Source organism: Armigeres subalbatus, chromosome 3 (genome assembly GCF_024139115.2).
Source record: "Armigeres subalbatus isolate Guangzhou_Male chromosome 3, GZ_Asu_2, whole genome shotgun sequence".
In the NCBI taxonomy this organism is placed as follows: Eukaryota; Metazoa; Arthropoda; class Insecta; order Diptera; family Culicidae; genus Armigeres; species Armigeres subalbatus.
In genome coordinates this window covers 142,558,969-142,573,350 of record NC_085141.1, presented here as the reverse complement: position 1 = coordinate 142,573,350, position 14,382 = coordinate 142,558,969, and the positions used below count along the sequence as shown (strand labels likewise).

Genomic DNA, 14,382 nt, shown 5'->3' with positions numbered 1-14,382 from the left:
GCCATTGTCGGCAGGGACGTTGTACGGGTCGGACAGGAGGGCGACATCGATCCTCGACTCCGAGACCGCCTGCCACAGCAGTTGCTGGGCAGGTGCACAGTGATTCAGATTCAGCTGTGTTACTTGCACGGTTTTTTTCCTATTGGCTTCTCCGAAGGGACACGCAGGCCCGCCCATAGCATGGTTTCGGGCCTGCTTCTTACTGGCGCAGATAAGGCACCTAGATGCCTTGTCGCATTCCTGCGCCTTGTGTCCCTCCTCGCCGCATCTTGCTTCGGTCTGGGCCCTTGCAGTCATAAGACTTGTGCCCGGACTCAAGGCACCGGTAGCACCTGTCCACTGGAGCACGCTTACTGGGCGTACTGACCAGCCGATCTTCAGCTTCCCTTTCTCAATGACCTTTTTGGCGTCAGCCACCGGTAGTCTGAGATAGACTACCTGCGTACCAAAGAATCCCCCTCTTAGACGTACAGAGGACCGCTCAACCTCTGTGCCGCACTGCTCTTTGACGGCAGAGACGACGTCTTCCGCGGTCGTGACCTCATCCAGCTGCTTACACTGGAGGGTCACTTCCGCACACAACGACCTGACCTGAGCGCCGTCACCCAAGACCTCCTGGGCAAGCTTTTTGTAAGCCACCCCGCTGGATTGCGCACCACGCTACAGTACCAAGATCATTTCACCGTTCTTGGTACGTCTAACGCTGCGCACATCCTGGCCCAGGGCCGATAGGCTATCGGCCGCTCGCAGCGATTTCAGGACATCGGCGTATTTGTCCTTGTCGGTTTTCACCAACAAGGCCTCGCCTCTGTCTCTCACCTTCTTCATAGGTCGAGGGGTGTTTGACTTCCGCACCCTACTGACCAGTTCCCAAGGATTCGCATCCCCTTCGGCGGGTACCGATGGCTGGCTGGGGCCAGCTTGTGGCTCAGCAACTTGTGCCTGTCTAGTGCCTTTTGCCTTCTTGGGCACACGCCCTTCAGGCTCCGGTGCACCATCCAGGCGACGCTTCGCCTTAATGGTAGCGCGTTTGGGTCGCTTCGAACTTGGCGTTTTCTTGCCCTCACTGGCCGTAAGGGCGGTCGCCTCTTTCACCGCAGTAACACCGCTAGGGGAGGAGAGGGCCTTGGTCTGCGTACCTTTGGCTACCTTCTCTGCTGCCGCTACACGCCTGATATAAGCGTCCTGTTCTTGTCTTGCGACACGAACAGCTTGCCGGAGCACCAACAGGCTCTGCTTAAGCTCCTTGTTGGTGTTCTGCCTGCCGCTTACTAACTCGATGATCTCGTCGAGTTGCTCGGCCACCACCCGTATCCCTGGTAGTGGCTCGTCAGGCGGGCAGGCGGGGCTACTCCCCACCACCACTGGAGACTCTTCGGTACTGCCAATAGCAGCAGCTCCATTTTCACCGATCTTTGTCTTTCAAGGCTCATTGCTATATGGGTCCCCCTTGTGGCTGCCGTCGAATCCTACTGGAGTAGTCGCCTTTAGTGATCCCATGGTTATCTATGCCTGCCTTACGGCAAGCAGGGAGACCATGCGAGGGTTGACACTTGCGTGTTCAGAGCCAGATCAGCGCAAGTCAGGAAAGGGCATCTGAGCCTACTCCCACCCAGTAGGCAAAACTGGATGGCAGGATTGGGCAGCGTGCTACAAGGCCCGCCACGGTTTTATGGGACGGAAGACAGCCTAGCCATTAGCCCATTCGCCGTTTCGAGTCGGTGTCACCCGGCCCTACTAAGAGAGTAGAATGTCAGACTGCCAGCCCTCGCTTCACAATATAACAATATCCAAATACAAGACCAATACACGCAACCAGTATGCCATAATCAGGGTCTTACTGGTATCAACCCTGATGTGCCAGTAGCACTCCCTGGGCTTGTGCTTTTGAAGCGGCACACAGTCGCTTTGATAGAGTCTGATTACGGGCACTTGTGGTTTTTTGGGAGGGATTTTAGCAGAGCCCACTGCTAAATCCCACCACGCCCTAGGCAGTTCTCCCTGACTCACAGACAGCTGGGGAGGGGTCTGTGGGGAGGGGGCGGTGTGGTACATACAGCCGAACAGGTAGACAAAGTTTGACAATCACTACGTAGTCAGGCAGACGACGAATAAATTCGCTTTTCTCACTCCTGCGACACCGAATACATTTGTTTGCAATCCAGTACCGCAACAGGAGGCATAAAAACGTTCTTGAAACGACCGACACCTTGTTTCAAATCGTCGCACGTCATGCTTCGCTCCATCACCACCCCTGCGATCGCCCACTCTGCTGACGGTAAATAAACCTTATATTCGAGAGTGAAAAGCTCGCAGTAGGAAATCTCGTTGGCCTGTTTGCGATCACTGACCGTGACGCGAAGTTTACTGGACCCACCCATGTCAATGGTCGTGACAGACGAGAATCGCTTTTCCAGATTTTTGCTGATCTGGCTGATAATCAAACGTTTGCCTTTGGGTCGAAAGAAAACAACATACGGCCCACTAGAGTCGGGAGGGTAGACCTTGAGACGGGGGCTCGTAGAGGAAATTTTAGCGTTGCTGGTGTCCATTATGCCGCTGGCGCGAGCCACAATCTTTTTTAAAACTAAGCGATTATCACAAGGGCAGAAAAAAAACACACGCAAAATAATTATTTGGAACAGAGGGGAAGACGAGTAAAAAAGAAAGAAAAAACGAACAGTGGGTAATGTCTGTGACATAACCGCTAAGTGGACGTAGGACTTGACTTGACCATGCCTTTAAGATACATAATATGTCCAAATTTCTCACATCAACTATTTTGGATAAATGATCGGCGTTGCATACCATTCCTTGGCAAAATCTTCTCATCAAACCGACACAGAAATCAAATCTACCTCGAACAAGAATCATAAAAAAAAAATTCAGGAAGTATCTGTCCGGTCACGAAATATTAGCCTCGGCAGTGGCAACCTTCCCACTGAAGGACTGCCTGAAATAAACCACAAGTTGGCTCAGCAGGGGATGTAGACTGTATCTCAGCCCTTCCACTGAAGGTCCTTCTAATCCGTGCGATAGCGACTGAAGGAGAACATTATTTTTAACTCTTAGAGCCTTGAAAAAGGCTGTTTGCTTCGGCTAAGTGCAAAAAGTAAGAAAACGATCTTTTTAAATGACCGCGAATTTCTAGTGATGGTATAAAAAAAACTGAATGCTCTGCGAGCAAATGCACTTTTCTTTTATACTACTTAATTTTGAATCTTCTCTGCTTCCCAATTGGTGGGCCAATCAGCTAGTGTATTGTATCCCGCTTCTTTGTTAGCCACAGCGTCATCATCATCAACGCGTTCGAGAAGGGCTTCTTTTTTACGCTTGTTGCTCGCTGCTGGCGTCTATTTCTTAACGGGACTTTTCGCTTGATACAGGCCAATAAGCCGGGCAAGCGAGCTTAGAATTGCAGTTCAGGTGGGAAGTAGGATGTTCTTTTCTGAGACAACATTGTTAGTAGTAGAAGGAAGGAAACACCCGGACATGGGATTTCGGGTGATAAGATTTAGAATTCATAACATGGGACGATCATTCAGTCACGTTCGCTTTGTGTGCGGTCAGTATCAACCAATGTTTTTCTACATATTTTTTTATCAATGCCAATATTGCATTGATCAATGCATTGATGTTTAACGTGTATTTGCTTAGAATTTAGTTTTGGGTCGTGCGGATTTGGCGCAGAATGGATTTTCATGTCGCGCGGAAATGGCGTGGATTTGATTTTAGTCGGCGCGGATTTGGCGCGGATGATATTTCAGGATCTTCGTAACAACCCTGCAATTTCTATCCCGAAGGGAATTGAAAGCTTTGATATTGATCTCTATCATTGGCTCTCTGAAGAACCGTTTGTTTTTTGGACATACATGCTGCATCATGTGGCTTTTCTTCAGCCTGTCTCGGCTCATCACCGATGCCGGCCGGTCTCGGCTCATCACCGATGCCGGCCGGTCTCGGCTCGACTCTGCTGCTGCTGCCGGTATCTGCTCAGCATTGCTGCTTTGTCGGGTCTGTAGGGTGGACTGCTGCTGTACTGGCTAGGTTTCGGCTGATGATGGTGGCTTCGATGACTTCATTCCCTGCTAAAAGGTGTGAGTGCTGTTCAATCGATGATGCGGTTGCTTCGCTTGTCCCGGTCAGAATGAAAGGAAAAAATCGCGTTGCGCTATTTTATGTCTTCTCGGCAGACCCAGCGGCTGCTCATTCGCTGGTGTCTGCACCAATCAGAACGTGGTAATGGAATGATGCAAGAATTATGCGGTACCCATATTTATAGGTTCCCTTGATCTCAATGTTTTTCATTGAAAACAGATTCATGCCTATTGAAACAAGTTTTTCGGGTCTTATCAAGCATGGACATGAAAGGCATACTTGAAATCTGTCGATTGAGGGGCTTACCGCAGAAATTCGTCCACTGAGACGAACACTATTAACGTTTAAAATCTTTCAACACAGCGTAACGCGGTCGATTTGAATATTTTGAAATGACACCCGGTATAGTAAAGAGAGACGTAAGTCCTACGTCAAAATCTATTCCAATAAGATGGAGACGAGAGGGGAACAATGAGAAGGAGCTCAAGTTACTTGCGTTCACACTGCTGTGTCGCCGGCTAACGGTTCTGGCAGCACACACTGGCTGAATGGACACTCGCCGGTGGTGCGGTCGAAGCGAACCACGCTGTTGTTGATGTTCTCGCCGCAGACAACACTGCAACTGGGTGGATGGATGGTGGCACGATGGTAGCGTCTGTCTTGGTGGAGACGCACGATGGATGATTACTGTCGGCGTTGGGCGAAGATGCCTGCGATGGACGCCGAAGAAACTGCAAAATTTTGCGTAGTCTTGCAAAAGCATCGAAATTGCTTCAGCTAAGCACCACTGACAGTTCTCCATGGGTTTTTACCGTTTTTTACCGTTTTTATAGAAATCGGTTTGCGGGAAAAGAAAAAGGTCTGATGAGAGATAATCATTTCTCCCTCATCATCAGTGCAAGGAAAAGTTGATTTGCTCGTTTTCTCACTCCTTTCTCCCTTTCAGTGCCATCACCAATTGCAAAAAGATTCGCCTTTATGGAACAAACAACTTAATCCCTACATGCAGTCGATGTGATGGTATGGTTATAGTGGCCGCATCCTTTCGCCATTTTTGTTGATGTTCCAGGTACGAATCCCGTTGGGGTCATATAATTTTTGTAATTGCTTACCGAAAATTTTCGCGAAAAGTGAGTGATGAAACAAAGTGATGAAAGTACAAATGTTGAAACGAAAAAATAAATTCAAGTAAGGCAACGATTTTCGTTTATTTTCTAGAGAAAAGAGGGGTATGAGATGTTTTTCATAAACTCCGAAAAAAGATTCTCCTCCGACCCAAAATTTGCTTGATTTCGTGTCATCGAAACGAAAAGTACGAACCCTGGAAAGGAATCTTCAGAGCGTAATTGCAGCAAAAAATGAGCATATATAGAGGGTTCATATAAAGGTTCCCCCAAACACACGCGACGCGACAGTCGCGATGCGATTCTATCGCTTGGCGACAGCGATTCTGTCGCCGTTGGTATGGAAGCGTAAATAGAACATAGCCTGCAGCGACCCAACGATAGAATCGCGGCGACTAGTTGTCGCCGTCGCGGCGATGAAATCGCTTAGGTCTGGGGGAGCCTTAATGTGTGGACTCTTTAAACAATGTTTTGAGCATGTATATCCGTATACATTTTTTGGCATTTATTTTGTATCTTTAATCTGTTATCGAGATTAATGAAATTTGATTATTATTAATTATTTTTTCTGAAACGAATGTGACTATTTTATGATTCATTAAATATGTTTTAAAAAGGTTTTATATCTGAGCTTTGGAGTCTGGACAATTTTTTGACCCAGCAAAGATACATTGGATGAATGGATGGAAGTAGAAGACCCGTACACCTTCAATAGGTATAAACCGGACAATTATTTTCAAGAGTTTTTGAATGGAAAAATAACAAAAATGAAATATCTAAGAGAAAGATGCAAAGAGTTGAAGTGAAACCAAAGATTTTTTTTCAGACGAATCTCATACATTAATACAACAAAAATAACAAAAATATTATGAAATACATTTCAATTTTACAAATTATTATAATACAATTGTTGGTTTTTCTATGTGAAATCGATGCAACAATCTCTCTGAGGCACTTGAATATATTCTATATACTACGATATTGCGAAACGTTTCTCGATGAAACCACAATAATGGAAATAAGTTATGGAGGTGTACGTTTCACTCGCTCGATGTTTCAAAGGCGTCTAATCCATGTGATACGATACAATGTGGCTGGAATGGTCCATCTCAGGCGAAAACTACAACAGCATGAAAGTGTGCAAATTGACGTCCTTCTCGAGACGGGAGAATATTAGTGACGGCTGCATGAGTTTAAGAGTAGAACGTCAGTACGCTGGTTTGGTTGCCACGGACGAACAGGAACGGCGAAATTCCCTGGCTCAAAGTTTCCAACCAAGCCATGTACAGCGGAGCCGAGACAACTCCCTTCCGCGGCATCGGCAGAGTCATTACGACCAGGTCCGACTTTTGCGAGTGCTCCAGTAGATACTCGCGAATGTTCAGATGGCGGTTCGTTTTTGCTTGGACGGCCAACAGTTCCGCATCGGAAATTATGCCTGAAAATGATCAAGGGATGTAGCTATTGTATTTTTAAGACAATTTTTGAACTTACCATCTTCGCCAGAGAACTCTCGAACAAGTTCCTTGAAGAATCCGGCCATCACTTGAGATGGTTTCTTGTTCACGTCCGGCAGCAGCGTCAGGTCGGAATAGTCGATGCGGAATTTGGCCAACAAACTGGCCATGTTACGCTGCTCGAATTCCAGCTCGTTTTTCCGGTTGGCCAGGGCAAACACTCGCAACTTGCACGAGCTCCAGTTGCGCCGGGTGCTGATGATGTACGGCAGCAGCAGGGTGAGACCTCCGTCGTCGTACAGCCAGTAGACATCGATAATACCATGTTTCTTTTTGCTCGTGAACTGGGTAAGTTCCTCCAAGACTTCTTTTGGCAGTTCGGCACCACCTGGACCCCGATAGAGTAGAGCCGGATCGTTGTTGGTACGTTTCAGCGAGCGATTATTGGTTTCCTGAAAAAATTGGGCGATTGGCAAAGTGGAAAAATTTATATAAATTGATGGAATAATTTTTTTCTGAAGTTTTTTTTACTGGTGATTACTTAAAATCAGCAATAACCATAAAATTGCAAAATGTAAGAGAAAAATGTAATTAGCCTTCGTCCAACTCGCATTTGTTGTGCTTAACGTAGGTGAAATTGAATTAGGGATAAAATTCGTCAAAAGTATGGACTAAAAATGACTGAAAGTGACATTTTACAACTAATTACGTAAGCATTTTTTCTGGGTTCCCCCCTCCCCCGTAAGATTCTTCTCATACAAATCATTTTTTATTTATATGGAACATTGGATAATGGCAGACCCCCACTCCCCCATAAATGCTTACGTAATTAGTGTACGACCCCTTTCTACCAAGTTACCTATCAAAAACAAATAATATCCTGGATTCCAATAATTTTTCGCAGTCTATCAAAACCGTTTCGATGGTTACATTTTGGCGACCAAATTTATGAACCAATGTAAGAGCTACATATGTAAAGCACGAGGTTACAATTTCTGCGTAAACCACTACAAATAGGTACCTACACAGAGTTAACAACCGTTCATGTTGGATGGATACTCACGTTCAACAATTTCGCATTGATGTCCATCGGGTCTGGCATTCCGGACACGGTCTGTATGCGTGGCGTTCCTGTGGTCAAATCGCTGGTGCTGCTGGCTGTTGTATTGTAAACATTTATAAACAAAGTCCGCACGTGAGTTTGATTAAGTGGTGGATGTGGGTTTTTTGAATGACATTTTGGAAATTGACTATTTTCAATTGAGATTTATTGAGGATTCAATCTAAATACGACATGCAATACAACTACAACACTCACCTTTGAGATTCTTTTCGTTCTTCTCGTGAACATTATTCCGCTCGTGTCCTGCTTGGCCAATGGAAATGACCAGATGGATGGCGGGATTCCCGTGGATGGACGACGTGCGAATTATCCAAATGTGCGATATGTGTTTTCGTGGACCGGTATCGGTTTTGTTTGCATTCGAGCGGGTTATGTTGTGTTGATGCCCCGGGGAGAAATTTAATTAATTCGTGCCAAGGGATGTATGTGCGAGGTTGGTTTTTGGTATTTTCATGCAAGGCAAACAAACGGACGCACGCATTCCGGTATTGGTTTGAGCATTTTGTGTGGATCGGAGTGGTAGAGATGTGGAATTCATACACATGGCAAAAGATAAGGATAAAAAGGATTAAGAGTGAGCATTTTCGATTTCTGTTGGGTGGGGGTGGACACTCCCCTAGTCCGTGCGGATCAGTGAACGGAAGTTGCAGAAATTCGATTAATTAAAGCAATATTTGTTTCACTGTCGAAATATACGATGTAGGAGCTAGTGCACAAATTAAATTCTTTTTGGGAATGTAATTCAAACGATTGGTATTATGTTAAAGCATAATTTCGTTTGATCTAGGTTATTTCTTGACCTGATCTAAAGTTTTATAACTGGCAGGCTACCGTCGATCAATAAAATTACAATTACAATTATAACATGACTGCATTCCGATTTAACGAAAGCAACGCATGTTTTCATAAGATAAAATTACTAAGTCAGTTTTTTTTCTCAATCATTTGATTGCCGCTGAGAATAATCACCGTGTCCAAAAATCATTTTAATTAGCAACGGATGTCCTTTACAAACAAAAACTGGGATGAAAAACAATTTGTGGAATGTAATCGAATATTCACTGACCCATATTTGATCGTAAAATAGAAACACAGAGTCCACTATAAATCCCTACTTTTGTCTACAAAGAAGATAACAAATCAATTTTTAAGATCTGATTGGAGCTTTTCGTCTCCTAGTCTTCTTGTCTTCTTGTCTCATAGTCTTCTCGTCTTCTTGTCTTTTTGTAGAGGTGTGCGCCACCGCGCCAGGCCACCGCCGCCGATATTTTTCAATCGTCGTGCTTTAAAATATGTCACGCCGCTGATCTTTTCCGCGCTGGTAAATTTGTAGAAGTCCGTGAAATTTTCCATGGAAATTTCCGAAGAACCACTGAAATTTGCTGATTAACATCACCAAAACATCCCAATGAAACTCTAAATATTTCCGTGAAAATTTCATACTATTTCCCTATGAAATGAAATTTTGAATAACTTTCAGTAACAACCGGCCAGGGTTCAGCCAAATCACGCCAAGCACCAACAAAAATCACTTATTTTTCAGTCCAAGCTTCAGTCCAAGCAAAGACTAATTGTCCAAGCCTGTCCACGTTACATTTCTGACATTTAGATAATGTTTAATTAATTTGTAGCCATTTAATCATCTAGGACGAGCGCTAAAACATGCTGGAAGTCAAAAATAAAGCGAAGAGATTTAGCTATTATGTGAATGGATCGTCTCAGTGGTATGTACAATTATTGTAAAACCACATTGGAAGATGGGTGTCCGAAATTTGGACAGGCTTTAGCAGATTTAATTGATCACAAATCACAAACCAACAACCACAACAAACGTACAAATGAATTGATATGAAATGATTTCCTTTTTCGTTTTAAGGCTAGTACGCTGCTGAAAAGTACTGTGCAAATAGATAGGATACGGAATGGTCACGGAATGATTCCACAACTGAAATTACGTGAGCAGTATGGAGCTGACAAGCAGAAAAAAATTCGTAACGCTAATAATGCCCACTGGGTAAAGTAAATGAAGCTGTCACTTTCCCTTATGGAAAGTTAAAAAGCCGCATGGTGCGTTTTGACTGAACCCTGACCAATCAAGAAGAACTTCCAGTGGGAAATCTGAAAAATATTCCGCTGAAATACAAAAAAATCTTTTGAAATTCTGAATATATTCCCATTAGAATCGCTAAGTAATTTCAAAGAATTTTGAAAAATTATCTAAGCAGAAACTCTAAAGAATTTCACTTTTAGCGGAACTTTTAGCAGAAGGCCATAAGACCGCAAGTTGTTTGGCCGTATGTGTCATTTGAACTTCCAAACCAACGGTATTTAGAAGAAAATGTCATTTGGCTGAAATGGACATCCCGAGTAGCACACTTGTCACATATCAGACACTGTAACTCTTATGCGACTAAATTCAGTCCCATTAGAGTTGATGGAACCAAATCGATCTGAGCTGTGCTACCAGGGATACGGCCGATTGTCTATCGGCTGAACTGGTTATTTTGCATGAGGATTGAGCTTGGTTGCCGGAATGCATTCCCATGGGCTAGATCAGAGGCGCATCCACGTTCCAAATCGTGGAAAGGACAAACAGGAGAGAGGACTATTTAAGCAACAGTTTTGGTGTTGAGAAATCAATGCAAATTTTATATAAAATTAGCTCTGAATATCAAAAATCTGGACTCCCGATTAGAATCCTTACATAAATTATGAAATTTTCATTGGTCTTCGAACAAACACTGCATTTCAAAATAGCAGGATTGTATATTTCACAGTTGCTAGTTGCTCTTTTAGTTAAAACGATGTTGATCACAGTCGATCACTGTCAATTCCAAATAAAGAAAATGAGCACATTTCATCACGTACTTTCACGGATTGAATCCAAAGCGAAATGAAAAAAAAAAATCTCACTTATCATCTGTGTTACACTCACATTATGCAGCATACCGTGAGATACGTTTTTTTGTTTTTTGTTTTTTTTAACTAATTCGGGAGATATACTTCATGATAAGTGCTTTAAAAACATCTCCAATTGCGGGGACACTGGTTCTGGTCTGTTCTGATGATGAATTTCAATTTGTTTTACACTGCTGTTGCGAAAAAATATGGTGCTAAACGGAAAATGAGCGAGAACGAAGCGTTTTAACATAACTTCTCGTTGGGTCTGCATATCCAATTCTGTTTTTTATGAGTTATAATAATTCAAAAAGGTTTCTGCCTCCCCCATTGTTCGTTATCTATTGAGAGTTATTTCTGCAAACCCTGCGTACTCCACACAACACAGAATCCAGTTTTTTCGACATTCTGTAATGCTTCTGATTTTTGAAAATCTTGCAAACTCGATAAAAGGTTAATGATCCCACAAATTTCTGCTAATCTTTTTATAGTTTCAAGCAATTATTGCTAATTTCTTTGACTTTTATTAACTTTCTGAATTTTCCATGGACGTTATCGATTCAATACCAAGAAAACGTACCCCTTGTTGACCAGATTTCATACGCACTTTGGGATGAATGTGATTCCATAGATTTCAATAAATCATTTCAAGTTTCTTTTCCCCGTGGACTTCTAAAAATCCATCGAAACTTGCTATGGTTATGATGAAAAGCTAAAAACTATACATCATTTTAATATGAATTGAACACATTTTTAGATTCCTATAACTTTTGTTTAACTTCCAAAAACTTTGAGAGACTTTTGAGCGCTTTTGGAATTGAAAAGTAATTCCTATGGTCTTTAAGAACAATTATTAAAGATTTTTAGAATCTTAGAAACCTCTATGAATACTGTTTAAAGCATGGACACCGCATCTTGCAAGACGATGACTTCATACATAAACTACAGATGTTAAACTGTCTAACGTTTGATGATATTTTGAATACTTAGAAAATCAAGACAGTATTACAAGTAAAATAGTTACCTAGGTAATATGTTTTTACCATAACCATGGGTAGGACAAGGCCTTGACTGTCCCATCCAGGAAAATTCATGCGTACAGTCTCTGAGTGATATGAAACGGGCGTGTAGGACATGTCCTACTTGTCCTACTCACTCCCGGCGCCACTGGGCTCGACGAGTGGAAGCCGGAAATTGGTGCTACCGATCGAGGAAATAAATTAAAACTCGGATTTTCTTAAACCCTTATTAAATCTTACATTATCGTCGTTGGTGCTTACCAGGTGTGTGCAAACTTGTTTTCATCATTCGGAAAACGCGGCTATCTGGAAGAATAGAACCTCGATTCTTCAGAAAAAATAAGTTCGATCCGCTACTAAATGTGCTGCAGCAAAAACTTTCCCCCTATTATACACTTTGCTTTTAACTTTGGAACAACTTTGGAACGCTTTGGAACACTTTGATTTTCTGATGGGTTTCACAATTGCATCACCGGATCTACCTCAGATTTCGTTTCATTCGGAGATACGTTGACATGTCTTTCATCTTCATACAAAAATGTCGCATGGAAGTTTCAAAGAATTGTCTGTGGAAAATCCAAATAATTTTCCGCGAAAACATCAAACTTTTTTTTGGAAAATCAGAAAAAAAATATTGGGAAAACTAAGAAGAATTTTCTGGGGATGTTCACCACACTTGTCAAGCGACATTCAAATAATTCTCCTGCTAATGTCATGAAAATATAAAAAAAAATCTTTAAGAAAAGATCGTAATGAAAAAAATTTCGATTTATGTCGCCGACGTTGGCAAATGTGGGTTTCGGTGTGACGTCGAAAACGCCAAAACAGTCGACGAAAATTATGACAAACGTCGCCGACGACGATTTTCGGACCGGCGCACACCTCTATCTGCGTGCGGCTAGCGGCGACAGTCGTCTGGGCGCATTTGCGTGCTGTGGAGTGTGGGTTCGATTCCAGCCCTAATAAGGAGAAAGTGAAGTAAAGTGAACAATTCTCCACTGGTCCACTGGGGGTTGTGTAAATGTTCTATCCGTTAATTAATCTTAGGTGTTAAGTATTCAGTCTATGTGACCTCTGGTCGGAAACGGCGATCCTGTCTATTTCTTCTAGTCTTCTTGCCTTCTAGTCTCCTTGTCTTCCTGACGTCTTATCTTTTTGTTTTGTTTTGTCTTTAATTTTCCTGATGACAAGTAGGGATCCTATATTAAGAGATGTGCGAATACTTTCCAGACGATTTAGCAACGCTGTTACTTTCGTAAACAAACGCTGCCAGCACTTGCCGCAGTGAAAAATGTTTAGGCTTGCACATGACTTTACATTCGAAGACACTTTTTGATTATTTTGTCCAGCCTCTAGCAGTGCATTATCGCTAAAATTAAAGAGCAATACGAATGAACACGATATAAGGCATCAACTATAATACTTTTACTTACGAAAGCAAAACAAATTGTTTATTCTATAAAACTTTTCATTAAATCTATTTCACCAAAATCGCAATACTTTTCGATCTGCAACAATAACGATGTTCATTTGGCTCAGATTTTGACAGTTCTCAATGCTCGATTGGCTCAAGATGGCCGCTTTCGCATATCTCTGAATGTAGGATCCCTAATGACAAGTGGTTCCTGACGTCTTATCTTTTTGTTTTGTTTTGTCTTTAATTTTCCTGATGACAAGTGGTTGTAGGTCTGATTGGTGCTTCACATGCCTTATTTTAAATAAATGTAACTTTTACATTACGTTAAATGACATTTCATGATCTTGCATATACAGTATTAGTAACTTATGTTTTATCCAATTACCTTGCGATATGTTGCGACTCAAAGAGTCACAGCTTCCGTGCAACGAACTTATCTTATTCTGTCCAGCCAGATCGTTCGAGCTATCGTTGTGCAGCAGCGTGCGAGGCGTCTCGCTAATTTGCTTTGCCACGGTGTCCTCCCCAAGCACCTGAGCGTAATCCAAACCTTTGGCAACTCTCAAAATCGCCACCGATAAGTACATGTCTAAAGCTTTGTGCACCACTGTGAAGTACTGTTCCAGTTCAACCGAATCGCATTTCTTCCAATCGTTCTTATAGCCCAGCAACAGCAGGTTGGGGCGCAGCTTGCCTATTCCGCTTGCTTGCATGGCCGCACGAGTTCCTGTTTCGAAATCATTATCATCCACGTAAGTGTAGAAACCCTTAACCTTGTGCCGGCGGAACCAATCGTTGGCTTTCCGTTGAAGATAGTTTCGGAACTTCTGGGATGTTTGTGCTTTGTTCACCTGACCGCAAACCATCAACGAAAGATTCTTAGTTAGCAGGTAGGAAAAGTGGACCAACAGTGGTCGGCTGCCTGGGTGACCGGACATAACTAAGATTTGTGGCCGATAATTCTTGACGTGATCTTCCACATTGTTGAGCTGCTGCACAGACAAAAGGGCATTCTTGTAGATTTGCGCTTGCGTTGTTGATCCCCAGTTAACATCCGGCTTTCGGTAGGATACGAAAAGGTACAAAGTGACTACAACTGCGAATGTTATCAAAGCCGTCGGCCATGAAATCAAAAACATTACGGCAATACACAAAATTGTACCAATCAAACTGAGCCACTTGTTGTAATACTGAAAGAGAACATAAGCATTTTAAATTTTGGGAGTTGAGACACAGTATTGGATCA

The 14,382-nt window shown here is 42.9% G+C and overlaps 1 protein-coding gene across 7 annotated transcripts in view; it reads right to left on the bottom strand.

The window, feature by feature from the left end:
• Positions 1-6,019: 6,019 nt before the first annotated feature.
• Positions 6,020-14,382, bottom strand: part of LOC134227975 (solute carrier family 12 member 1) — a 167,803-nt gene continuing 159,440 nt past the window's right edge. For 6 of the 7 annotated variants that reach the window (XM_062709698.1, XM_062709695.1, XM_062709694.1 and 3 more), the window contains exons 8-12: positions 13,522-14,326; positions 7,998-8,045; positions 7,743-7,837; positions 6,717-7,131; positions 6,020-6,660 (exon numbers count right to left, since the gene is read on the bottom strand). In XM_062709698.1, coding sequence (XP_062565682.1) covers positions 6,416-6,660; positions 6,717-7,131; positions 7,743-7,837; positions 7,998-8,045; positions 13,522-14,326 — 1,608 coding nt within the window. In that variant the 3' untranslated portion in view covers positions 6,020-6,415. The remainder of the gene's footprint in view (positions 6,661-6,716; positions 7,132-7,742; positions 7,838-7,997; positions 8,046-13,521; positions 14,327-14,382) is intronic. The other variant, XM_062709700.1, reaches the window with a different exon arrangement.